The sequence below is a fragment of the Triticum urartu genome, chromosome 7A, assembly GCF_056163025.1.
Source record: "Triticum urartu cultivar PI428250 chromosome 7A, HENAU_Tu73, whole genome shotgun sequence".
Taxonomy (NCBI): domain Eukaryota; kingdom Viridiplantae; phylum Streptophyta; class Magnoliopsida; order Poales; family Poaceae; genus Triticum; species Triticum urartu.
Window position 1 is genome coordinate 343,547,394 of NC_141879.1, and position 25,180 is coordinate 343,572,573.

Consider the following 25,180-nt stretch of genomic DNA (forward strand, 5'->3'; position numbering starts at 1 on the left):
TATCCCAATACCTCGTTCAATCTCGTTACCGGCAAGTCACTTTACTCGTACCGTAATGCATGATCCCGTGACCAGACACTTGGTCACTTTGAGCTCAATATGATGATGCATTACCGAGTGGGCCCAGTGATACCTCTCCGTCATACGGAGTGACAAATCCCAGTCTTGATCCATGTCAACCCAACAGACACTTTCGGAGATACCCGTAGTATACCTTTATGGTCACCCAGTTACGTTGTGACGTTTGGTATACCCAAAGCACTCCTATGGTATCCGGGAGTTACACGATCTCATGGTCTAAGGAAAAGATACTTTGACATTGGAAAACTCTAGCAAACGAACTATACGATCTTGTGCTATGTTTAGGATTGGGTCTAGTCCATCACATCATTCTCCTAATGATGTGATCTCGTTATCAATGACATCCAATGTCCATAGTCAGGAAACCATGACTATCTGTTGATCAACGAGCTAGTCAACTAGAGGCTTACTAGGGACATGTTGGTGTCTGTTATTCACACATGTATTACGATTTCCGGATAATACAATTATAGCATGAATAAAGACAATTATCATGAATAAGGAAATATAATAATAATGCTTTTATTATTGCCTCTAGGGCATATTTCCAACAATGATGTCCTCCTTCTCGTCGACCTCGGCCTTGCGCCACGTGGCCTCCACCGCATCGTGCTCGGCGGCGAACTTGGCCGCTGCGTTCTTGCCCTTGACGACCGCCCTCCGGTTCCTCCTCTTCACCGATTCCGCGTCCATCTTTGCGAGCTCCTTCAGCGTGCATTCCGAACGCGGCTTCCTCGGACCCTTGGCCGCCTTCTTCTTCACCTTTCCTGGTGGGTCGATGGCCTGTCCATCGGAATTTGACGGGGCGTCGGCCATGGACGGGAGAGGATGGTGGGCGGGACGTGGGAGGGTTTGAGGGAAAATGACACGAAATGGGGCGCTGGGGTGGTGCTTTGTGCCACCGACGAGCGGGCCAGGGGAGGATAAGCGCGCGCGTCCCGCCCGTCCGCGCGCTGTCCGTTTCACCCCAAAAGCGGCCCAAACTTGGGCCGGGATGAGTCGAAAACGGACAGAAAACAGACAAAAATCTGTTTGCGCCCACGTGCTGAGCCGTCTGGTTGTCTGTTTTGCCTCAAATGAACGCATCCGGACAGGATGGGGTCACGCGCTGGAGTTGGCCTTATTCTGGAAATATTTTTCATTCTTCTCGGCATTGGCTCAGAGAGCACAAACATTTTTTTTTTGAGGGGAGCACGTTCTAGTAGTACATCTTCTATTGGAGAGAAAGAAAGAAAATATGCTTATAATGCCTAAGAAGAAAGTAAAAACAAACTTCATTCTTCTCACTTGTCCCGTTTCGTCTTCCTCCACTTCCGTGCGAGCCCACGCCTTAGGATGTCCATGGCGACGAAGCAAGCGACCCTGCCCAGGTCGGGAGCTTTCTCAAAGGGCTACAACTTCGCGTACGCGTGGGAGAAGGTTGGTACCCGCCTATGCCCCCCTCCCCCCTCCGCGATTAACAGTTCGGGTGGATCTGATCTGAGGCCTCGTTTCTGGCAGAACGCGCCGGTCACAGAGGAGCAGAATGCCGCGATCTCCGCGCTCTCGCACGCTGTGGCAGAGCGGCCGTTCCCGGTCAATCTGGTAAGACGCCGATCTCGCATTTGTTGTTTAAGCTACGCCTCACTAACCGAGATGGCAAATAATGTGATCTCGTCTGGGTCTCTGTAATTCGGTTTCAGTTTTTCCCTTGCTGTGTTTGTATTGTGTCGGAGTGCTGTCAAATTCATTTTGTTTTGAAGGATCTGAGATATTTTATTAGCAGTAATAGTGTTACAGACTTTGCAGTACAAGGGTTTAGTAAATTAACAAAAAATGGCGATCACTGTAACATCATTAGCTCATGCTTCCCGTTCTATATTACATTGCCATCAGGGTTAGGCTAAAATTGATCGGGCTGTTATATCAGGAAGATGGAGGTACGGCCGTGCCAGAAAAAGAGTCTGCTTTGGAGGAGGCGGGTGCAATGGATGCTGTCTTGGTGAATACACATCAGGTAAGTTTTCCCTCGTTGCTATTTATATTGGTTGACTATAGGGAACTTTGCGATCTCATTTCTTTGTCGTCCTTATGTTTCATGTTTAACCTTAGGTTGTTTAAGGATAAAAGGTACACATTTTCTGCAGATTGAGCTAATACTTTGATTACCACCTGTAGTTTTACAAATGGTTTGCTGAACTGGAATCAGCTATGAAATCTGAGGTTTGTGCATATGCTGTTCTTCAGTAAGTAGTGCACAGCTTGGAACGGCGTGCAGAGTTTTAACCCCTCCTTTTTTGTTTTTTGACAGACTGAGGAAAAGTATCGCCTCTACGAGAGTACATTAGAGGAACGTGTTAACACATGTGATGACATCCTTCAACAAGTAGGACTGTGAACTTTTCTGTTAGTTTATGTGGAAGAAATTTTGTAGTGAACATACACATCCTTCATTTTAACATTAAGTACCTCCATTCAGGTGGATGACACACAGAACTTATTTGAAGAACTACAATCCTTGCACTCAAGTGTTGCCATAAAGACACAAACTTTGCATGATGCTTGCGACCAACTTGTATGCCCCTTCTACTCATTCTTGTCTGAATTAACTATCCATTGTGAGATTTCCACAAGAAATGATATTTAGTTTATAATTTATTGTGCATTCATGCCTACTTTAAGACTAAAATTTGTCAGGTTACATTGACGTGCGTGTCTTTTGCCATCTGTTCAGTTCGAATCCCATGTTAATGTTCTGATTATAGATATTTTTTGTCTCCCTACTTATTGAATCATGCATGTCTTTTGCCATCTGTTCAGTTTGAATCCCATGTTAATGTTCTGATTATAGATATTTTTTATATCCCTACTTATTGCATCAACTAGATATTTTGTTGGAAAATTTACAATTTGTTTTGACATTTCGATCAGTTGATTGTATGTGGTCTCCTCTCCTGCTATACCAGTTCCTGTATGGATCCTTATAAAATATTTTCCATAAGTTGGTACTGTGATTCAGTGTTCAGGATATCGGTAACTTGTAGCTGCTCGGTTGGGTGAGGAGTAGGGATTAATCGGCAATCGACCTATTAACTGAATTTGTTGGTAACCCATTTATCGGTAGGTTAATTAGGGCCATATCTATATGTCTTAGCTACATATAGCAATAATGCAGCAGCAACAGCAATAAAGGAGAGGCAACAAGCGGTAGCGGCAGCATATAGCACAGAGCAGGAGCAGCGTATAACATAGCACAAAGCAGATCAGCATATAGCACAGACTGCTTGGGTAGGGGGCGGCGACCTGGAGCAGGAAGAAGAAGGGATGCGAGCTCGGGGAGGGGGAGGCGAGCTCGTCTGCCGTGCTGCTGGTGCTGGTCTCGGGGAGGGGGAGGGCGGAGGGGGTGGCCAGCTCGAGCAGGAGGAAGAGGCTCGGTGCCTGTATCCTTGAGGAGTGCAGGCGCCTCTGGCGGATGGCCCTGGCAGCTGCTCGGGGCGGCGGCGGCTGCTCCTAGCCTCCTCCAACGAGGGTTACCACGGGAGGGAGGGGAGAGTGAGAAGGGAGGGAACGGGCTGACCTCAAACAAAATTTTGGAGCCCAAATTTCTCTCTCCCTCTATTTAGTTGATCGGCCCAATGGGATAAATTGGCCTTACAGCCGATTAATCCGCTGGATCAGTTAACGCGATGCATAAGGTGTTATCGCATCCGTGGCCTAGGGATTCAGGATTAACTGGCCGATTACCTTAAATATCGGCCGATATTGTTAATAGTGCTGTGAATTGTGGGATTAAGATAAATTATCATGTTATGTAATTACTCTGGTAAGGATATCATAGGGAATCAATCCAAGTTAGGCTATTGGGAAGTTCTACAAGGAAGACTTGGGTTTCTCAACTAGCTGGACAGCTTACAGAATAAATGCTGTAATGATGATCTCCCATTTTCTTTTTTGTGCATGGCTGTATTATCAACTTGTCATCTGAAAACATATTTTATTTCACCTACTGGAGACAGGTGTAACTTTCATTTTAACTTTTTTATTTTAATTTTGTGTTCTTCTATTTCTAGTAGTATACTACTGTCCTAAAAGCTTATTTATCTTGTAATTTGGCCATCTTGGTCTGTTTTTTGCTTTCAAATGCTTATGCAGTTGGTGGAGAAACAAAGGCTCATTGGGTTCGCTGAAGCACTCCGAAGTAGGTTAAACTACTTTGATGAATTGGAAAATGTAAGATTTGGCATTCTAGTCTGTCTCTTGAAAATAAGTTTCTGTTTGACATCATGAATGTATTTGGTTGAATAAATACCTTTTCAACAATTTCTTCAGTTCAGATGAGAGCATCCTTAACCAAACATACTGGATTCTGCAATGCTCTAATCCTTATCCTATAATTGAATTAACAAACTTAAGAGAAAGCCTACATAATGAACATACTTGTGAAGTTTCTGCTGGTATTTGCATCCTTGCTCTTTCTCAACTGGGTGACTGGTGCTCATTTGTGCAAAGAAGTGAGCTGTCATTTGGTTGTTGAAAGAATATATGGATATGGTTTAGGCTCCATGGATTCCATATCTTTGAGATCTAGATCTTTTCTGGTTGCTGACCACATTTTGCCACTTACCAAGCACTGCAGTTTATCAAAATACTGACATTCAGGCTACTATATATATGTGACGTGATGACACGTGAATCTGTAGTCAAGTTCCATTTGTCTCCATAGGCTGATTCATTTTGTCTAATTACCTATTTCCACTTTTCAGGCCTCTACTAGCTTTTATTCTCAGACTATGAACATTGGAAATGAACAGTTTCTCCCACTGTTGAAAAGACTTGATGATTGTATCTTGTAAGTAGTTGTTGCATAACAGTGACATTTTCTCCTTTTCTGTGTTGAGATTTATGGAGCTCATTTTCTATCCTCTGGTGGATATAGATATGTTGAAAATAATCCACTGTATGCTGAATCTGCTGTTTACTTGGTCAAGTTTCGCCAACTTCAGGTGAAGGACTACGTGTGAGGCAAACTACATTTCTAGTCATAACGAATAAGAGCGTGTTAACCTATAGTTATCTACTTCTTGTATTGCAGTCTCGAGCATTAGGTATGATCCGGTCACATGTCTTGTCGACACTGAAAGCCGCTTCATCCCAGGTGCTCCTCTGTTGCATTTAATATGTAGAGTGCTGTAGCTAATATTTACTGGATAGTAGGTTTACTTATTAGCAGGTTCAAGCCGCAATTCGAGGCAGTGGTTCTGGCAAAAATGCCGTTACAGAGGGTGTGGAAGCATCTCTTATCTATGTTCGTTTCAAGGCAGCAGCTGGGGAGGTATACTTTTTCTACATGATCTATGGTTTTTTCCGAACACATCTGTAGTCCATTGAAAAGTTTAAACCATCTATAGATACTCTATCCATGAAGCTCTGGTAGTATTCAGTTGTAGTTCTGTACTTCTGTTGTTCCTGATTCTTTCTTCTTTCCAGCTAAAACCGGTTTTCAATGAGATTGAAAGTAGATCCTCTAAGAAAGAGTACGCGCAGGTTCTTTCAGAATGTCACAGTTTGTTTTGTGAGCAGAGGCTGTACTTGGTAAGTTACAACCTTTGTACTCTGTTTTGACCTTAAGTCCTTAACTTGATTATATCCTATCGCTTGCAATATTGCTTTTAGATACGAGGTATGGTGCAGCAACGCATTTCTGAGTTTGCTAAAAAAGAGGCCTTACCTTCTTTTACAAGGTCTGGTTGTGCCTATTTGATGGAGGTAACCACATATTTAGCTAATTATTCTATTTAGATTTCATTTGCTTCCTAAGTTACAACTTACTGTTATATGTGGTAGCATACAGAGAAGTGTAAGGTAGAGGACATTGAGCATCACACTTTGTATATTCAGTGGCCTAGTATTGTGTGTTTACACATGAAATCTCTACTACCTATCTATATGCTTATTACTTACATTACTAAAAAGAACATAAGGTTCCCATTTTGTTCTTTCCTTCGTGCAACCTGTCCACGAACGTCATCCCCCTTCCTCCTCTCCGTTTTGACTCCCCCCTCCCATCTCTGTTTTTTCTCCCATGCCCCCCCCCCCCCTTAAAAACGCCTCAGCTGTTCCACATCTTATTGACAACCAAATGAAATCATGTTCTCTTCGGTAATCCAATGTTAACAAATAAAATCCAGTTTTTTGGGTACACAATCGCATTAACAATAAAATGGCAGCTAAATCACGGTGATTGTGTAGAAAAACAAACTATTTTTTTGCGCACAATGTACAAAGGATAGACGAGCGGTCACGGGCTAACCTACTAGAATATTTATGCCGCCGCTGAAACGCACATGAAATTATCCAGCGTGTTAAAACGTAAGTAGTTCTATGTTTTCTGCAATATCCATTTTCAGTATCACACTTATATTTTATCGAAGCTTGTAGCATTCTTGTGGTATGATTTGTTTTTGTTATATCTTCTTTACTGTTAGAAAAAAATGTTATACTTGTTTCCCATTTCTTCTCAGGCATGCCAGTTTGAGCACCAGCTTTTTGCTCACTTCTTCCCAGCATCCGCATCAGATGTTTCAAGTATGGCTCCTTTAATGGACCCATTGTAAGATTATTTAACCCCCCTTAGTTCTGTTAAAGCCATTTACGTTCATGCTGGCAATCCTACAAGTTACAAGTGATTTATTTGTGCAGTTCAGCAACTTGATTTGGTAATCCTCGCAAAAAAAAAAACTTGACTTGGTATCACGTAAAGTTAGTTTGACAAACCAAGAGGTCAATAACCAATAATGTGTCCTAACACCTTGTTACAAGTTTTACCGCATGTTGTATGTTGCCAGGAAGTACTCCCTCCGTCCCAAAATTCTTGTCTTAGATTCGTCTAGATAGAGATGTATCTAATACTAAAACGTGACTTGATACATCCGTATTTAGACAAATCTAAGACAAGAATTTTGGGACGGAGGAAGTATTGTTTTGTTACTTAGCAGTATAGATGTAGCAAGTCTGGTTTATGTTCTGGTTTACATGCAATATATGTTAGCTATAACCCTTGTGTTGTGCTTAATTAACTCAGTATTAGTGTAGGTCTGTATAGACCAATACTTGGCCAGTAGGAGTATGTAGTTGTCAGCTAGTAGTCAATTTGGTTTTTGCTTGTTCTGCCACCTGTTAGAGATATAGGAATCTGATAACGCCCGGCCGTCAGGTACGGGCACATGGCAAATCGAATATTTCCGATGGCAAGTTTAGTGACGTGAGGATGGCAACTTTAGTTGGTAAGCATGGCTTCGTTCTTTATTTTGACAGAAAATTGCCATCGAAAAATTTGATTTGCCATGTGCTCGAACCTGACGTCAGGTACTTATCATTTTCGGAGATATAAATGGCAGGGTTGTCATAGGTTTGGCGAGCCAACGTCAAAACTCGGCCACTCTCATGGAGATGAAACCCAAAAGATTTTCGTTGGGGCGTAACCCTCTCAACGACGTGCCACATCGGAACCCGGGTGTGGTGTCAAATAGGCAAGGGTCGGGCCGTCACCCCCCTTGGTGGCGCGCCGTATTTTGATCTGGATACTGTGGCAAGTGAGCAAGTATTGGGTCGTCGCATCCTTAGTGGCATGCTACATCAACACCCATGTGTAGTGGAAAATGAGCAAGGGTCTTCGCATTTGACTCGACGAGTGCGAAGTGTAAGGAAGTTAGCCGAGCCTAGGAGGATTCACTTAGGTAGCTAGAACGTAGGGTCCCTGACAGGTAAGCTCGAGGAGCTAGTTGATACAATGATGAGGAGAGGTGTTGATATCCTTTGCGTCCAAGAAACCAAATGGAGGGGGCGGAAGGCGAAGGAGGTGGAGGATACCGACTTCAAGCTGTGGTACACTGGGCCCGTTGCAAACAACAATGGAGTAGGCATTTTGATCAACAAGAGCCTCAAGTATGGAGTGGTAGATGTGAGACGTGGGGAACGGATTATCCTGGTCAAGCTGGTAGTTAGGGACTTAGTTCTCAATGTTATCAACGCGTATGCCCCGCAAGTAGGCCACAACGAGAACACCAAGAGAGTTCTGGGAAGGCCCGGAGGACTTGGTTAGGAGTGTACCGATTGGCAAGAAGCTCTTCATAGGAGGAGACCTCAATGGTCACGTGGGTACGTCTAACACAGGTTTCGAAGGGGTGCACGAGGGCTTTGGCTATGGCATCAGGAATCAATAAGATGTCCTAAGCTTTGCTCTAGCCTATGACATGATCGTAGCTAACACCCTCTTTAAAAAGAGAGAATCACAACTAGTGATTTTTAGTAGTGGTCAACACTCTAGTTAGATTGATTTCATCCTCTTGAGAAGAGAAGACAGGCGTGCGTGCCTAGATTGTAAGATGATATCTGAAGAGACTGGCTTCCACTTTCGGATTCATGTCTAGCGAGACAAGCGTGCCGAAGTTGCTAGAACGAAGTGGTGGAAGCTCAAGGGGAAGGGAGCTAAGACAGTCAAGGCCTTGGGAGGAAGGAGGGATGTAGACAATATGTGGATGAAGATGACGACTTGCATTCGTAAGGTGTGTAGGATCCGGGGTTCCGCAGACCCTTAAGAGGTTCGAACACTGGGTGCGTGTGAAGAACTCGTCCTCACCAATCTGCCTACGCCCCGATCCCACGACCTAGCTCGACGAACCCAACGAACAAGAGACGACAGTTTATCCTGGTTCGGGCCACCTTGCGGTGTAATACCTTACTCCAGCTTTGTGGTGGATTGCCTCGAGGGGCTGATGATGAACTAGTACAGTGGTAGAACGGCCTCAGGAGGTGAGGTGTTCTTGAGCTCGATGAGCTGGTGGGTGAGAGGATGATCTGAATGATCCCCCTTCTATGGTGGTGGCTAAGTCCTATTTATAGTGGCCTTGGTCCTCTTCCCAAATGTAAGGCGGGAAGGGATCCCACAACGGCCAAAGTCGAAAGGAGACAACTAGTACAAGTTATCCTGATAAAAGTGGTCTTCGCCTGCAAAAGCCTCTGGTGGTGACGCCGCGGTGGGCTCCGCGATGACCTCCGTCTTGCCGTCCTGGTGGTCTTGGTCTTGTTGACCGATATGAAAACCTTTGCTTGATTCCTCGGGACTCCGCGCCTGCGCTTGCCTCCTTGGCATCAAAGAGGAAACTGGTACACTGCGCCCGCTGGCGCCCGCCTGGCCTTGGTCGTCACGGCTCACGTCATGTGAGCCTCGCGAGGTGCATCTTGCATAGATATCTCCGCTCCTTGGGAGCCAGCCTGGTGAGGCCGCCCCCAGGGAGGTCTTGGTGTCGTCCGCCTCGCGAGGCTTGGCCCCTCGCGAGGGTCTTGGGTTGTTGTTGATGAAGCTGGGCCGTACTGGGCCGTCGATGGAGCCACACCGTGGGCCGCAGGCAGACAAGTCTGGGTACCCCCATTCCCAGGACGCCGACGGTAGCCCTCGGGCCCAAGGCGCGCTCGAGCTTGGTTTCAAGGCGAAGCCAAAGGGCAAGTGCGAAGTGCTGTGGGCCCCAACCGCCCGCGGCCTCGGTTGACGCGTGGCGATTAATGGGATGTGGGCGTCTCCGCTCCCACGCTGCCTCGACAACTGCTCCCGGCTGACAAAAAGGCTGGCCTTTGCCGCGAAGCCTTCATTACCCTTCCTTCGTCTTGCTCCAGATTCCCTTTCCCTTCTATTCAGAAAACCTCCAGATCCGCCAATCTCATCCCGAATCAGTGACCAATTGCCACCGATAAGGCTGGATCCTCCGTCGCGTTCGGGCGCCAAGCCTCCTGGTTCGAGCCAGCCTTGAGCGCGTCCACCATCACCGAGAAACACCTCGCCACCGTGCTCCAGGTGACGGCCGACCTCAGCAATGAAAGGGGAGAGACGGCGCTCGAGTTCGGCTCCGCTAAGTCAGAAACCCTGGGCGGCACCTTCTACCCCTTCTTCCAACACAACGTCTTCGCAGGGCTGGTTCCTCCTTTCTCCGACTTCTTCGCCGCCCTTCGCACTACAAGCTCCACGCCCTCCATCACCCCAACTCCATCCTCCTCCCGTCGATCTTTGCCTTTTCCTGCGAGGCGTTCCTGGGGGTGATGCCTTCCATGGCGCTGCTCCGCCACCTCTTCTACCTCCGGGTCAACGGCACACAGTGCTCGGGGTGCGCCAACTTCGTTGCGGCGCATGGCAGCAATGCGATCTCGTGAGCCGGGAAGGTGGATGTCTTCAGGAATAGGTGGATCTTCATGGATGCCAAGCGCATCCACCCCCGGCTGGTGCTGCCGACCTCGCAGCCGATGCCCCAGGAAGGGTGGCCTCACGAGAAGCTCACCGATCCCAGGGCGGAGCCGTTGCTGGAGAGGATGGCGGCAAACCTGAAGACCGATGACCCGAAGGCGGAGAAGCTGACGGGGGCCATGATCGTCAAGGAATTCCTGACGCAGCGCCTGGCTCCGCTCCAGGTGCACTCGGGTCCCCTGTGGAAGTTCGAAGGGCGCAGGAGATGACCTCCGGCTGCGTCCGGATGACTTGTCCCAGGAGGAGTTGGACCAGATTTTGCGTACCCTGCTCGGGAAGGACCAGGGCTGCCCCCCCCCCCCCCCCCCGACTCCTATCTTCCGCTGTACCGCCGTCCGGGCAGAGAGAAGATCGCCGCCTCCATGCCTGTCTTCGACGAGCGCGGGCTTGTTCCTCCGAAGCCTTCCCGGCTCCCGGGCTCGGTGGTGTCGGTATCTTCCGGCGAGTCTGACCAGGAGGAGAGGGCGGACTTGGAGGCGACCCGGGAGGGGGCGGGGGAGACCTCTCCCCCGCGCCAGACCGACCTTCGCACCCTCTTCGATGATGACGATGCCGGCGAGCACCCTGTCAGGGAGTCACCACGCTCTGTCAGGGTCTCCACGAGGTCCAAGGGCACCCCTTCGAAGGAGCTGAAGCAGGGGGTGCCGAAGAAGAGCAGGTTGGCGCTGATCCTGTGAGGCGGTGCCCTCGCCTCGCCGCCGGCTGAGGCTGCCGCGGACCTGGGCTCCGTGCCCTTGTCCGGAGCTGGGGCTCGCACGCCAACGGCCCGGTCCACGAAGCCTGCGGGCATGGTGCTTCAGAAGAGGGTGAGGGACTACGCTGCTGTGGACCAGTAAGTGCGCCGTTTTGGTCTTTGTTCCTTGTTCTTGCCGTTGTGTTTGATGTCTCCCTCTTGATAGAGGCTAAGGTGTCCCGATGTTTCGATGAGATGGTGGCTATCGTTTTCTGTGGGAGTCGACCTTGACGATCCGACTACGAACGTGCGAGACGTCGCGCCTTAGCAATCGCTAAACCAACTTCCGAGGGTTATTGACCACGCCGGAGCACGATCAACCTGACCACGAGGGTCTGTTTCCTGCGAGCAAATGAAGAACAAGCAAGAAACTGAGATTGCAATCGGGATATTGCGAATATAAGATGAAAGCTTTATTGATCAAGGTGGGGTTCTGTGACGTCTTGGTCTGGTCGTTGGACACAAACGAAGTACGCGAAGTTGCAGCTATGGCGAACTTTTAATCTAAACAAAACCCAAAGTCTAAACGACGCCCTAAGGGCTGTATATATGGAGGAAGAGGGGGGAATTTCGTGGCCCTTGAGGGTGGGGTCCGAAACCAACCCTAACTCTTGTTTCCCCACACATACGGACTCTAAAAATAGCCTATACTTAAGTATTTCGAAATTACATGGGCCTGGCCCATTAATAAGGTGACGCAGCACCTAGAATAGCCTATGGACGAATATTATGAAGTGGCATCTTGTATATTTCGTCCAAGGCTTCATGCACTCCTTATGGCGGCTTCAAAGTCCTGAAATCATCACTTGTAACTCCGTTCTTGATCCCCTTGCGCATGCCATCAACTCCATGCGTGTTCTTGCTCCAATGTTCATCCTTCTCCAAGCTAGGCCCTTCATTTGTAAGCAAAACAAATGTATCCAATTTAGGCAGCATCATAATCTCATGAACATTAGAATCATTACCAAGAAACGGAAGTACCTGGTAATTTAATTGGCGTGCGCGAGCTCTAGTAATTGGTCCAGTATATGTAACAGTAGGGGCTGTGGATGTAACAATGGTATTGATGTCCTCATCATCCTCCCCTTCTTGAAATGAAGTCGTCCTCGACGGAAGCGCATCTTCCTCACTCAAATAAGGCTTCAAATCTGCAATGTTAAAAGTGGGACTAACCCCAAAATCTACAGGTAGCTCAAGTTTATATGCATTATCATTTATTTTCTCTAACACCTTAAAAGGACCATCAGCACGTGGCATTAGCTTTGATTTGCGCAGATTAGGAAATCTATCTTTACGCAAATGTAACCAAACAAGATCTCCAGGCGCAAACACAATATGTTTTCTACCCTTATCTCCAACAAGTTTATATTTAGCATTCATACGCTCAATGTTTTCCTTAGTTAACTCATGCATTTTTAAAATCAATTCAGAACATTCTTTAGCATCAAAATTAACCTTCTCTGAAGATGGAAGAGGCAACAAATCAATAGGTGCACGAGGTAGGAAACCATACACAATTTCAAAAGGGCACATCTTAGTAGTAGAATGCAATGAGCGATTATAAGCAAATTCAATATGAGGCAAGCATTCTTCCCACATTTTCTTGTTATTCTTCAAAATAGCCCTAAGCATAGTAGACAATGTTCTATTGACTACTTCAGTTTGTCCATCAGTTTGGGGGTGACAAGTAGTACTAAAAAGCAGCTTAGTCCCCAACTTAGCCCATAAACATCTCCAAAAGTGGCTAAGAAATTTAGTATCACGATCTGAAACAATAGTATTTGGCACACCATGTAAGCGAATAATTTCACGAAAGAACAAATCAGCAACATTAACAGCATCATCGCTTTTATGACATGGTATAAAGTGTGCCATTTTCGAGAACCTATCCACGACAACAAATATGCTATCCCTCCCCTTCTTTGTTCGAGGTAAACCTAAAACAAAGTCCATAGATATATCCTCCTAAGGAACACTAGGTACTGGCAAAGGCATATATAAACCATGAGGATTGAGTCGTGACTTAGCTCTTTGACATGTAGTGCAGCGAGCAACAAAACGCTCAACATCCCGTCTCATCTTTGGCCAAAAGAAATGTGTAGCAAGTATATCCTCCGTCTTCTTGACGCCAAAGTGTCCCATTAATCCTCCTCCATGCGCCTCCTGCAACAACAAAAGACGAACGGAGCTAGCTGGAATGCATAGCTTGTTAGCACGAAACACAAATCCATCGTTAAGAACGAACTTGTTCCAAGTTCTCCCTTCCTTACAATTCTGCAATACATCTTTAAATTCAGCATCATGAACATATTGATCTTTGATGGTCTCCAAACCAAATATTTTAAAGTCAAGTTGTGAAAGCATAGTATAACGACGAGACAAGGCATCAGCAATAACATTTTCTTTACCCTTCTTGTGTTTAATGACATAAGGGAAAGTCTCAATGAATTCAACCCATTTAGCATGTCTACGGTTCAGTTTTGCTTGACTTTTAATGTGTTTCAAAGATTCATGATCAGAATGTATAACAAATTCCTTGGGCCATAAATAATGTTGCCATGTTTCTAAGGTCCGAACAAGAGCATATAATTCTTTATCATAAGTAGAATAGTTCAGACTAGGCCCACTCAATTTTTCAGAAAAGTATGCAACAGGTTTTCCATCTTGTAATAACACACCTCCTAATCCAATTCCACTAGCATCACATTCAAGCTCAAAAGTCTTATTGAAATTAGGAAGTTGGAGTAAAGGAGCATGTGTCAACTTATCTTTCAATACCGTGAAGGCTTCTTCCTGTGCGGTACCCCAAACAAAAGGCGCATCCTTCTTTGTAAGCTCGTTGAGAGGTGCAGCAATGGTGCTGAAATCTCTCACAAAACGCCTATAGAAACCAGCGAGGCCAAAGAAACTCCTCACTTGTGTGACCGTTTTGGGCTGCGGCCAACTCTCAATAGCTTCAATCTTGGCTTTATCAACTTCAATTCCCTATGGAGTAACAACATAGCCAAGAAAAGATACTTGGTCGGTGCAAAAGGTGCACTTTTCAAGGTTTCCAAACAAACGTGCATCACGTAGAGCAATAAAAACAGCACGTAAATGTTCCAAATGTTCCTCCAAAGATTTGCTATAAATCAATATGTCATCAAAGTAAACTACCACAAATCGTCCAATGAAAGCACGTAAAACTTCGTTCATTAACCTCATGAAAGTACTAGGTGCATTAGTTAACCCAAAAGGCATGACTAACCACTCATATAATCTAAACTTAGTTTTAAATGTTTTTTTCCATTCATCTCCCAATTTCATACGAATTTGATGGTATCCGCTACGCAAATCAACTTTGGAGAATATTGTAGAGCCACTCAATTCATCAAGCATATCATCTAGCCTAGGAATAGGATGACGATAACGAATAGTAATATTATTAATGCCTCTACAATCAACACACATACGTGAAGTACCATCCTTTTTCGGCACTAAAATGATAGGAACAGCACAAGGACTAAGGGATTCGCGTATATAACCTTTGTCGAGCAGTTCTTGTACTTGACGCATAATCTCCTTCGTCTCCTCTGGATTGGTACGGTATGGTGCACGGTTGGGTAATGATGCACCGGGAATTAAGTCAATTTGATGCTCAGTTCCTCTAATAGGTGGTAATCCCGGTGGCAGGTCTTGTGGAAAGACGCCAGCGAACTCCTGCAAAATGTTAGTGACAGCAGGAGGCAAAAAGGAAGGCATGTCCTCGAATGAAAATAATGCCTCTTTGCACACAAAAGCATAGCAAACAGATTTGCTGAAATCTAGCTCATCAATATCAGATTTGGTGGCAAGTAAACATGCACTTTTCAATTTAATTTCAGAAACAACAGTAGATGGTTTATTATTAGGCTTCATTTGGTGCTCAAATTCTTTTGCCACAATCTGATTTTCACTCTTATTTGTCTCCTGTTTTGCTTTATTAGCTCTATTACTATCATCTTTCAAAATGGAATCAGGAGTCATAGGAAGCAAAGTAATATTTTTATCGTTATGAACAAGAGTATACTGATTGTTTCTACCATGGTGTACATAATTTTTATCAAATTGCCATGGTCTACCAAGTAATAAGGAACATGCTTGCATAGGTACCACATCACAATCAACATAATCAGCATATGTAGAGATACTAAAATGCACACGAACAGTACGTGTTACCTTAACCTTGCCGCTGTTGTTGAACCATTGGATGTAGTAAGGATGTGGATGTGGTCTTGTGGTGAGAGATAGCTTCTCCACCATCTCCATGCTAGCCAAGTTATTGCAGCTCCCTCCATCTATGATCACGCGAACAGAACGTTCCTTCACAACTCCCTTTGTATGGAACAAATTATGCCTCTGATTTTGCTCAGCTTGTGTAACCTGCACACTCAAAACACGTTGAGCAACTAAACATTCATACCTGTCAGCATCTTCAGGAGCCATGTATTGCGTCTCATGATCAGAATCGTCTCCACCGTGTTCGTCACGTGTAATAAGAGCCAAAGTCTCCTCATCATAGTCACTAGCGGACTCATACCCACCATCCTCAGTAACAATCATCACACGCTTAGATGGGCATTCTCTCGCATAATGACCTCCACCCTTGCAACGTCGACAAATAATATCATGTGTTTGCCCTGTTGATGCCATGGATGAAGAAGAGGTCTTTGCAGGCCCAGAAGGTGTGCTCTTGGCAGATAGTGGTGATTGTGCCTGCTTTATTGGTGGTGGATATATAGTTGTGGTATATGGCAGCGGTGGTGATATATGGTAGTGGTGGTGGTATATGGATACGGATTGGTGGTGGTATATGGATATGGATTCAGAGCGATGGCGGATAAGCAAAAGTGGTAGATGGGCGATGATGATGGTGCGGCGGCGGCGTGACAACTTATGACCAGAACTCGAAACTCTAAAAGACTAGACTCTAAGACCAGCAACTTGACACGACGATGCAACCGCAAATTCAACAAAGCAAAAACCCTAAAAAGATTATGCAAAGGCTCAGATTGGTTCGGATATGATGAACTAACCCTAATTTTTTTTGTGTGGCTTTTTTTTTCGTGGACTGTAGGTATGAAGAACAGACTCGATCTAATCTACGAAAAACTGTAAAAATCTCACCGAGCAACCTGGAAATCTGATACCACTTGATAGAGGCTAAGGTGTCCCGATGTTTCGATGAGATGGTGGCTATCGTTTTCTGTGGGAGTCGACCTTGACGATCCGACTACGAACGTGCGAGACGTCGCGCCTTAGCAATCGCTAAACCAACTTTCGAGGGTTATTGACCACGCCGGAGCACGATCAACCTGACCACGAGGGTCTGTTTCCTGCGAGCAAACGAAGAACAAGCAAGAAACTGAGATTGCAATCGGGATATTGCGAATATAAGATGAAAGCTTTATTGATCAAGGTGGGGTTCTGTGACGTCTTGGTCTGGTCGTTGGACACAAACGAAGTACGCGAAGTTGCAGCTATGGCGAACTTTTAATCTAAACAAAACCCAAAGTCTAAACGACGCCCTAAGGGCTGTATATATGGAGGAAGAGGGGGGAATTTCGTGGCCCTTGAGGGTGGGGTCCGAAACCAACCCTAACTCTTGTTTCCCCACACATACGGACTCTAAAAATAGCCTATACTTAAGTATTTCGAAATTACATGGGCCTGGCCCATTAATAAGATGACGCAGCACCTAGAATAGCCTATGGACGAATATTATGAAGTGGCATCTTGTATATTTCGTCCAAGGCTTCATGCACTCCTTATGGCGGCTTCAAAGTCCTGAAATCATCACTTGTAACTCCGTTCTTGATCCCCTTGCGCATGCCATCAACTCCATGCGTGTTCTTGCTCCAATGTTCATCCTTCTCTAAGCTAGGTCCTTCATTTGTAAGCAAAACAAATGTATCCAATTTAGGCAGCATCATAATCTCATGAACATTAGAATCATTACCAAGAAACGGAAGTACCTGGTAATTTAATTGGCGTGCGCGAGCTCTAGTAATTGGTCCAGTATATGTAACAGTAGGGGCTGTGGATGTAACAATGGTATTGATGTCCTCATCACTTGTACGGCTAGGCCAATGCCGGTGGCGAAGGAGACAGCAGGGACCATCGTGGCCCAGCAGCTTGTCGTGGTTGCGCCACCTCCGCCACAGAAGGACGGGGCCGGCCTGCGTGCCCCTGTGACTGGGTCGTCCTTCCTAGGCCCGGAGGCCCGTCCTCGCGAGGAGGTGATCTCCGCGGCAGAGCCAACTCCGGAGGTGCTCGCCCTCAGCTCGCCTGCCGAAGTCCCGAAGGCTCTGGAGTCCCCGGCCGCTTCTGCTGCGCCTGATGCTCTGGAGGAGGCTCTTTCTGCGCTGAACCAGCTTCGCGGCGATCTTCAAGGTGCCGATCAGCGCCTGGTGTCGGGGCGCCTGGAGCTGATCTCGGAATGGCTTCGAGCTGATGTGTCCGTCAGGGTGGCATGGGGCCAGGCCGTGGCGGCCTCAGAGGAGGGCAAACAGGCTGCTGGCCTGGCCCTTCGCGATCAACAGGCCGCCGAGGCCCGTCAGCGCGAGGCGCGGGAGAAGCCGAAGGCTCGGAAGATGCGGTCGCCGATCGTGACACTGAGCTGGAGCGATTGGCACGGGAGCAGGCCGCGGTACGCAGCCGCCTGGAGAAGCTGAAGGAGGAGGTGGAGGCGGAGAAGGCCCAGCTGAATGCCAAGGCAAAAGTTTTTGCCAAAGATCGTGCCGCCTTCGATTCTCTCGAGGAGAGGTCCCGCAAGGCGCTGCGGGATCTCTACGGGGGGGGGGGGGGGGTTGAAGGAGCCGTTGGTGACTGCTGAGGAAGGCCCCGCCGTGCTGCTCCCCCAGCTTGTTACGGCGCTTGAGGGCATTGTCCTTGGGTCGGTCCCATGGTGGAAGGAGAAGCCCGTGCGCTCTCCACCTCGGCCGTGACGCGCGTCTTCAGGCACCTCCACCTTCGCGACCCCAACTTCGACTTTGGAGACTTGCTTGGTCCTGTGGACCTGGAGCACTGCGCTGTCGCTGCTGAAGTCGTGAAGGACCAGGTGGAGGCCCTGCTGCGAAAGTTTCTCGCCATCGATCCTGCGCTCCCGGTTGACGGCGCCGCCGAGCCCACAACCACGGCTGACGGCACAGGCGACGGTGACGTTGTCGACGACGGGGCACCCATCACGGGCGATGGCGATGTCCAAGGCTGAAGAAGAAGCTCACTGGTGGTGCTCCCCTTCATCTTATCTCCTGCGACATGTATCATGCCTCGTGGAGGCGTAAGAACTTATGTGCTTGGCATTTTTTAAGAGACGGTATGTATTGTAATAATTTGCTAGGATTTACGACTTCCTTCTGGTTTGCTTAAACGTTCTCCGTCGGCAGGGCCCTGCCCCGCGCGCACCTCAGCCGTTGTTGGGTCGTCCGGATCACCAGGACGAGATCAAGGGTTGAGGGGCTACGTGACCAGTTAGGCTCCTGAGTCGTGATGCGCAGGAGCTATGTTTTTAAGGCGACGCCTTACCTCCTTAGGGAGGGGGGGGCGCTTTGGCGCCTAGGCAACGCCTAGGTGGGCGCTTTGGACGCCTAGGCGCCCAAAGCGGTCGATTTTCCAAAGCGGAGGGGGAGCGCTTCGATGCCTAGGCGTCGCCTTAGGGACGCTTTAAAAACATAGCTCAGGAGTCTCCCTTGACGTACAAACAACCCTCGGGAAGGAGATGCGAGAGTAGGTCTTAGCGTTCTGCGTCGGCAGGGCCCGGCCCCACGCATACCCCAGTCGCCGTTGGGTCACCCAGATCACCAGGACGAGACCAAGGGGTGAGGGGCTACGTGACCAGTTAGTCTCCTGAGTCATGATGCTCAGGAGTCCCCCTTGACGTACGAACAGACCTCCATACCTTTCCTCGTCGAGGTCCCGCTCGGGAGGTGCGCACGACGACCAGGTCCGAGGGACCTGGCAGGGTGGCGTACACTAGGCGTGACCTGAGCGTAGCCCCCGTGCTCAGCCCCCTCACGCGACTCTCCTGAAGGGGAAGTGTTGCGATGAAGCTGAACACCGAGCCTGGCGGCTCCCTGAGGTTAATGCGGCCGTGAGTTTGCCCCCAGTTGTTTATCACTAGCGCGGAGCATGGCGCTTCCGCACTTGCACGGGCATAGCCGCTCCTCGACCATGTCGACTGCCAGCGCGGAGCATGGTGCTTCCACTGGTGTGTGGATGGGGACTCCCTCTGAGTGGAGCCCCCGGGGCGTGTACATCCCCGCCCTGACACGTGGCTTGCACGACAGGGCTGGAGGAGGTGTGTCTGGGCACTCATGAGCCAGCGCGGGACTCACAAGGCCCTACCTCAAGGCGGGTTGCGCCTGAACTTGATTTGGAACACTTGTGATGGCCCTGCGAGGTGGTTAGACAACCTGCGCTGAATGAATCTCCTGAGGTTATCACATGAGAAGGACAAACACCAACGACCCCGGGAGATGACGTGAACGGAGCCGGCCCGCCAGACAGAACTCAACCGTTGGGTTTATCGATGCTGCAGGGACGGACCCGAGCACAGACGCCGTGCCCAGTCTTCTCATGCGAAAATCCTGAAGAAAGACAACCGGCGTGCGGCTCCCGTGGTGACAAGGCACGTGTCGCGCGCCCTAACTTACCCGCCCCCGATTAGCTCATGTGAGAATAAGGCACCAAGGACCATGGGAGGTGACGTGCACAGGAGCTGGCCCGCGAGCCAGAGCTTAGCCACTTGGGTTTAGCGACGCTGCAGGGACGGACCCGAGCACAGACGCCGTGTCCGCCCTTAATCATGAGGCGGTCGTGGGTGGGCTTGTAAGGGCTTACGACGATCATGACAACGAAGTACCGGGCAGGCAGATGATAATCATAAAGTGCGATGAAGCATGCTTCCATGTGGTGCCCGAGCGCCTCCCTCGTTACATTGGCTAAGTCAGAGGCCCTCCAGAAGAGAGCCCCCGAGCCCAGCCTGAGGAGGACGCCGGGCGCGCCTTCCTACGCGCGAGAGGGAGGCGCCCCGTTCATGGGCGCAGGTCCTGAGGTGGTGTTGCTGGAGACACCGCTATCCTGAGGCTCTTGGCGGAGCAACTGCTTCTTCTTGGGGGCAGCCTCAGGAGGGTAGATGGTGCCCTCGTTGTCTGGGTCCTTGACTGTTGTAGCTTGGTAGGCGCGCTCGAGAGAGCACACCGCATCCTTCGCCTCGTAGGCGATCGTGATGATGTCGCGGTTCCCTGACATCTTGAGAACATTGTAACCATGATGGATCACCGCCATGAACTTGGCCAGGGCTGGATACCCAAGGATGTCGTTGTACGGAAGGCGGATGTGGGCGACGTCGAAGTCGATGAGCTCGGTGTGGTAGTTGTCGCGCTGGCCGAAGGTGACAGGGAGGCGGATCAACCCTATTGGGGTGGTAGAGCCGTCGGTCACTCCTGAGAAAGGCTTGGTGGGCTGCAGCTGATCATAGGGCACTTGGAGGCGGTCGGACGTCTCTATGGAAAGAACATTGAGCCCCGCACCGTCATCGATGAGGGTCTTGGTGACGAGGACGTTGCAGATGACGGGCGAACAAAGCAACGGGAGGGCGCCGACAGTCGCCGCGCACTTGAGCTGGTCGGACGAGCTGAAGGTGATGGTGCACTTGGACCACCTGAGCGGGCGCGTGGCCTCGAGCCTGGGAAGGGCCGTGTTCATCTCACGGGCGAACTGCTTGAAGATGCGATGAGAGGCTGGGGCCTGAGCGTCACCCAGGATGCATGCGATGGCTCGAGGCTCCTGGAAGCCCCCAGCCCCCTCGTCTTGGTGGTGGTCGTCGTTCCTTCTTGGTGGTGGTGGCAGCGGAGGGAGGCCAACGTTGCCCTGAGGACGGTCCTCTCGAGGCTGATCTCTTCAGGCGCCCTCGCGAGGCTAGCCCTGCTAGCGGTCCTCACGAGGCTGGTCGCGTCACTCCTGGCGGGGCTGCGGTCGTCCCAGCGTCCTTCACTTCGGCCTCCTTCGCGGTCGTAGCCTCAATCGTTGCGCTCGGGGCGTCGACCGAGGCGCCCGTCGCGGATGGCCCTGGGCTCCTTCATTGGTGTTGTGGCTGTGTACGTTGTGAAAGATGCAGAACGGATGATTGCTCTTGGATGACTCTGGGTGGTCGCAGCCGCGCTTCATCTCTGGTTCAGCCGCGAGCACGGCCGCCCCTTGCGCTTCACGTCCTTGGCCTTGGCCTTCTTGTCTTCTGGGTCGGTCGCTGGGACCTCGAGGAGGGAGGCGTCCTTTCTCAGATCTCGCGCACTTAGGTTGCCATGTTGAACATCTCCAGGGCCGTGCACAGATCCTCGTGTATGGCGAGCTCCTCCTTCATCTTGATATCGCGGACGCCATCAGAGAATGCTGATATGATGGCCTCGTTCGAAACCTTGGTGATCTTGAGACGAACGCTGTTGAAGCGTTGAATTTACTTCTGCAGGGTTTTCCCTGGCTGCTGCTTGATGCGCCGCAGGTCACCCGCGGCAGGTGGGCGGTCACGGGTGCCCTGGAAGTTGGTGACGAAACGCTCGCGCATCGTCCCAGGAGGAGATCGATCCCGCGGGCAGGTTCAGGAGCCACGAGCGCGCGCCATCCTTGAGGACCATGGGAAACCAGTTCGCCATGACCTCGTCGTCGTTGGCCGCCTCGATGCTCAGCTCGTAGAGCTGCAGGAACTCGGCAGAGTCGGGGGTGCCGTCGTAGCGTGGAGGCAGGTCAGGCTTGAACTTCCCCGGCCAGACGACGCTGCGAAGCTCGGGAGTGAAGGCTCGGCAGCCCGTAGTGGTCACGGGAGCCCGACGTGGAGGTGGAGCCTGATCTTGGCGCTCACACGCCACCATTGCAGGCGGCGCGCGGTCTTGACGTGGTGGTGCAGGGAGCGCCGGAGCACCTTGCGACCGCTGGACCTCCTGGCAGCTTTCTTCATGCGCGGGCGCCCTGCGTGGCGGGTCACGCCGTGGGGCCGCGCGCTTTGGCCCGAGGGCGACGTCTTGACGGGGAGGTGGCAGAGGCGCTCCATGGGCTACGTCGCCTGCGGCAGGCGGCAGGCGAGGCAGCGAGAAGGACGACGCAGGAGAGCCCCAGCGACGCCGACAAGCTCGGCGATGCGGTCCAGCCAGTCTTCGTGGAAGTCGTTGACAGGGCGGTAGCGCAGGAGCTTGCGTGCCATGAGCAGCGTAGCCTGCGCGTCCGCCGGCCCGCGACGAGCGTGAGATGACGAACCGGCCGGAGTCAGCAACGGGGTGGCCGTGTGTCCATCACGCCGCACGGAGGGGTTCAGCGACGAAGCTTCCTGCTCGTGCCCCGCCGGGCCGGTGGCGGCGTTGGCGGCAGGCGATGGAGAACGACGGGAGGTCCGCCGACGGGCGCAGTCTGGGCGACGCGAGCGGCGAGAGCGGCCCGACGCTCAGCACGGGCTCGACGAGCGTCAGCCATGGAAGCGGTGGAGCGGCGGCGAGTCGATCGGTGGAAGAGAGGCTCCGACGCACCCTTACCTGGCGCGCCAAATGTCGGATCCAGGGTTCCGCGGACCCTTAAAAGGTTGGAACACTGGGGTGTGTGCGAAGAACTCGTCCTCACCAATCTGCCTACGCCTTGATCCCACGGCCTAGCTCGACGAATCCAACGAACGAGAGACACAACAGTTTATCCTGGTTCGGGCCACCTTGCGGTGTAATACCTTACTCCAGCTTTGTGGTGGATTGCCTCGAGGGGCTGAGTATGAACTAGTACAGTGATAGAACGGCCTCAGGAGGTGAGGTGTTCTTGAGCTTGATGAGCTGGTGGGTGAGAGGATGATCTGAATGATCCCCCTTATATGGTGGTGGCTAAGTCCTATTTACAGTGGCCTTGGTCCTCTTCCCAAATGTAAGGCGGGAAGGGATCCCACAACGGCCAAATTCGAAGAGAGACAACTAGTACAAGTTATCCTGACAAAAGTTGGTGACGCCGCGGTGGGCTCCGTGATGACTTTCATCCTGCTGTTCTGGTGGTCTTGGTCTTTGTTGCACAAATATGAAAACCTTTGCTTGATTCCTCGGGACTCCGCGCTTATGCTTGCCTCCTTGGCACCAAAGAGGAAACTGGTACAATGCGCCCGTTGGCGCCCGTCTGACCTTGGTCGTCACGGCTCACGTCATGTGAGCCTCGCGAGGTGCACCTTGCATAGATATCTTCGCTCTTCGGGAGCCAGCCTGGTGAGGCTGCCTCAGGGAGGTCTTGGTGTCGTCCGCCTCGCGAGGCTTGGCCCCTCGCGAGGATCTTGTGTTGTTGTTGAGGAAGCTGGGCCGTACCGGGCCGTCGATGGAGCTACGCCGTGGGCTGTAGGCAGGCAAGTCTGGGTACCCCCGTTTCCAGAACGCCGACTAAGTGGCCTCAGAGGAGTTTGGAGTGTTCAGGGGAAGTAGAAGCAAAGCTAAAGATATGGTGGAATGATGATGTTCAGAAGGCTAAAGAAGAAGAAAGATTGTTTCAGACGCCTATACCTGGATAGTAGTGCAGACAACATAGAGAAGTACAAGATGGCAAAGACGGCTGCAAAGCGAACTGTGAGTGAAGCAAGGGGTCGGGTGTACGAGGACCTCTACCAGCAGTTAGACATGAAGGAAGGCGAAAGGGACATCTATAAGATGGCAAAGATCCGAGAGAGGAAGACGAGGGAGGTTGACCAAGTTAAATGCATCAAGGACGGAGCAGACCAGCTCCTAGTGAGGGACGAGGAGATTAAGCATAGATGGCGGGAGTACTTCTACAAGTTGTTCGATGGGGAGAATGAGAGCTTTACCATTGAATTGAACGACTCCTTTGATGATACCAGCAGGCGTTTTGCGCGGTGAATCCATGAGTCTGAGATCAAGGAGGCTTTAAAAAGGATGAAAGGAGGCAAGGCGATGAGCCCTGATTGTTTCCCCATTGAGGTGTGGAGAGGCCTCGGGGACATAGCAATAGTATGGCTAACCAAGCTTTTCAACCTCATGTTTTGGGCAAACAAGATGCCAGAAAAATAGGGACCGGAGTATATTAGTATCAATCTTCAAGAACAAGGGAGATGTTCAGAGTTGTACTAATTACCATAGAATTAAGCTGATGAGCCATACAATGAAGGTATGGGAGAGTCATTGAGCACCGCTTAAGAAGAATGACAAGCGTGACCAAAAATCAGTTTGGTTTCATGCCTGGGAGATCGACCATGGAAGCCATTTTCTTGGTACAACTACTTATGGAGAGATACAGGGAGCAAAAGAAGGACCTGCATATGGTGTTCATTGACTTGGAGAAGACCTATGATAAGATATCGCGGAATGTCATGTGGTGGGCCTTGGAGAAACACGAAGTCCCAACAAAGTACATTACCCTCATCAAGGACATGTACGATAATGTTGTGACAAGTGTTCGAACAAATGATGGCGATACTGATGACTTCCCGATTAAAATAGGACGGCACCAGGGGTCAGCTTTGAGCCCTTATCTTTTTTGCTTTGGTGATGGATGAGGTCAAGGGATATACGAAAAAGGCTTTCGCCCCGCTTTATATATAAAGCAACAACCATGCATACAACCAACCACCCAACACGCGGCACCGGCACACCCGACACACAACACACACCCAAGGCAAGATAAAGGGTGCCGCACGACACTACATCACCCTAACGCTACCAAGCACAGTAAAGATAAACAATAAGACCGCTTGGAGACGCCGGCGACCTTCACTATGAGCTAGCCACCGTGAAGAAGTAAGGCTGACCCTCAACGTAGCAAAGACTCCAAGACAGTGCCTCCAAGAAGGACACGGCACTGGAGTGCTGCCACCATCTGATCCAGAAGATCGAGTTTTCACCCGGAGTAAACTGGGGGAGACGGGAGCAGCCGCGACGGAGCCTTCAGGAAGGGAACGACGCCTGCGGACGCCGCCACCGTTGGCCGGCCAAAGAAGCGTGCAGGTAATGCACCCCGACGCTCATCCACCTCCACCAAACCACCACGCCGAACATCGACCATCAACAGCAGTGCCACCTGTGTAGCCATGGCTGCCCGCACGCACCTGAGAC

At 50.0% G+C, this 25,180-nt stretch overlaps 1 protein-coding gene across 3 annotated transcripts in view; it reads left to right on the top strand.

Annotated features, from left to right (window-relative positions):
- Nucleotides 1–1,338: 1,338 nt before the first annotated feature.
- Nucleotides 1,339–25,180, top strand: part of LOC125522068 (sec34-like family protein) — a 34,910-nt gene continuing 11,068 nt past the window's right edge. Inside the window, exons 1-14 of one of the 3 annotated variants that reach the window (XM_087533458.1) lie at nucleotides 1,339–1,500; nucleotides 1,582–1,665; nucleotides 1,991–2,077; nucleotides 2,239–2,283; nucleotides 2,372–2,446; nucleotides 2,540–2,635; nucleotides 4,213–4,290; nucleotides 4,824–4,909; nucleotides 4,997–5,063; nucleotides 5,153–5,215; nucleotides 5,288–5,392; nucleotides 5,548–5,652; nucleotides 5,734–5,826; nucleotides 6,582–6,670. In XM_087533458.1, the coding sequence (XP_087389584.1) occupies nucleotides 1,417–1,500; nucleotides 1,582–1,665; nucleotides 1,991–2,077; nucleotides 2,239–2,283; nucleotides 2,372–2,446; nucleotides 2,540–2,635; nucleotides 4,213–4,290; nucleotides 4,824–4,909; nucleotides 4,997–5,063; nucleotides 5,153–5,215; nucleotides 5,288–5,392; nucleotides 5,548–5,652; nucleotides 5,734–5,826; nucleotides 6,582–6,670 (1,157 nt within the window). In that variant the 5' untranslated portion in view covers nucleotides 1,339–1,416. Of the gene's footprint in view, nucleotides 1,501–1,581; nucleotides 1,666–1,956; nucleotides 2,078–2,238; nucleotides 2,284–2,371; nucleotides 2,447–2,539; nucleotides 2,636–4,212; nucleotides 4,291–4,823; nucleotides 4,910–4,996; nucleotides 5,064–5,152; nucleotides 5,216–5,287; nucleotides 5,393–5,547; nucleotides 5,653–5,733; nucleotides 5,827–6,581; nucleotides 6,671–25,180 lie in introns of those variants that run through there. The other 2 variants (XM_048687141.2, XM_087533456.1) reach the window with 2 other exon arrangements.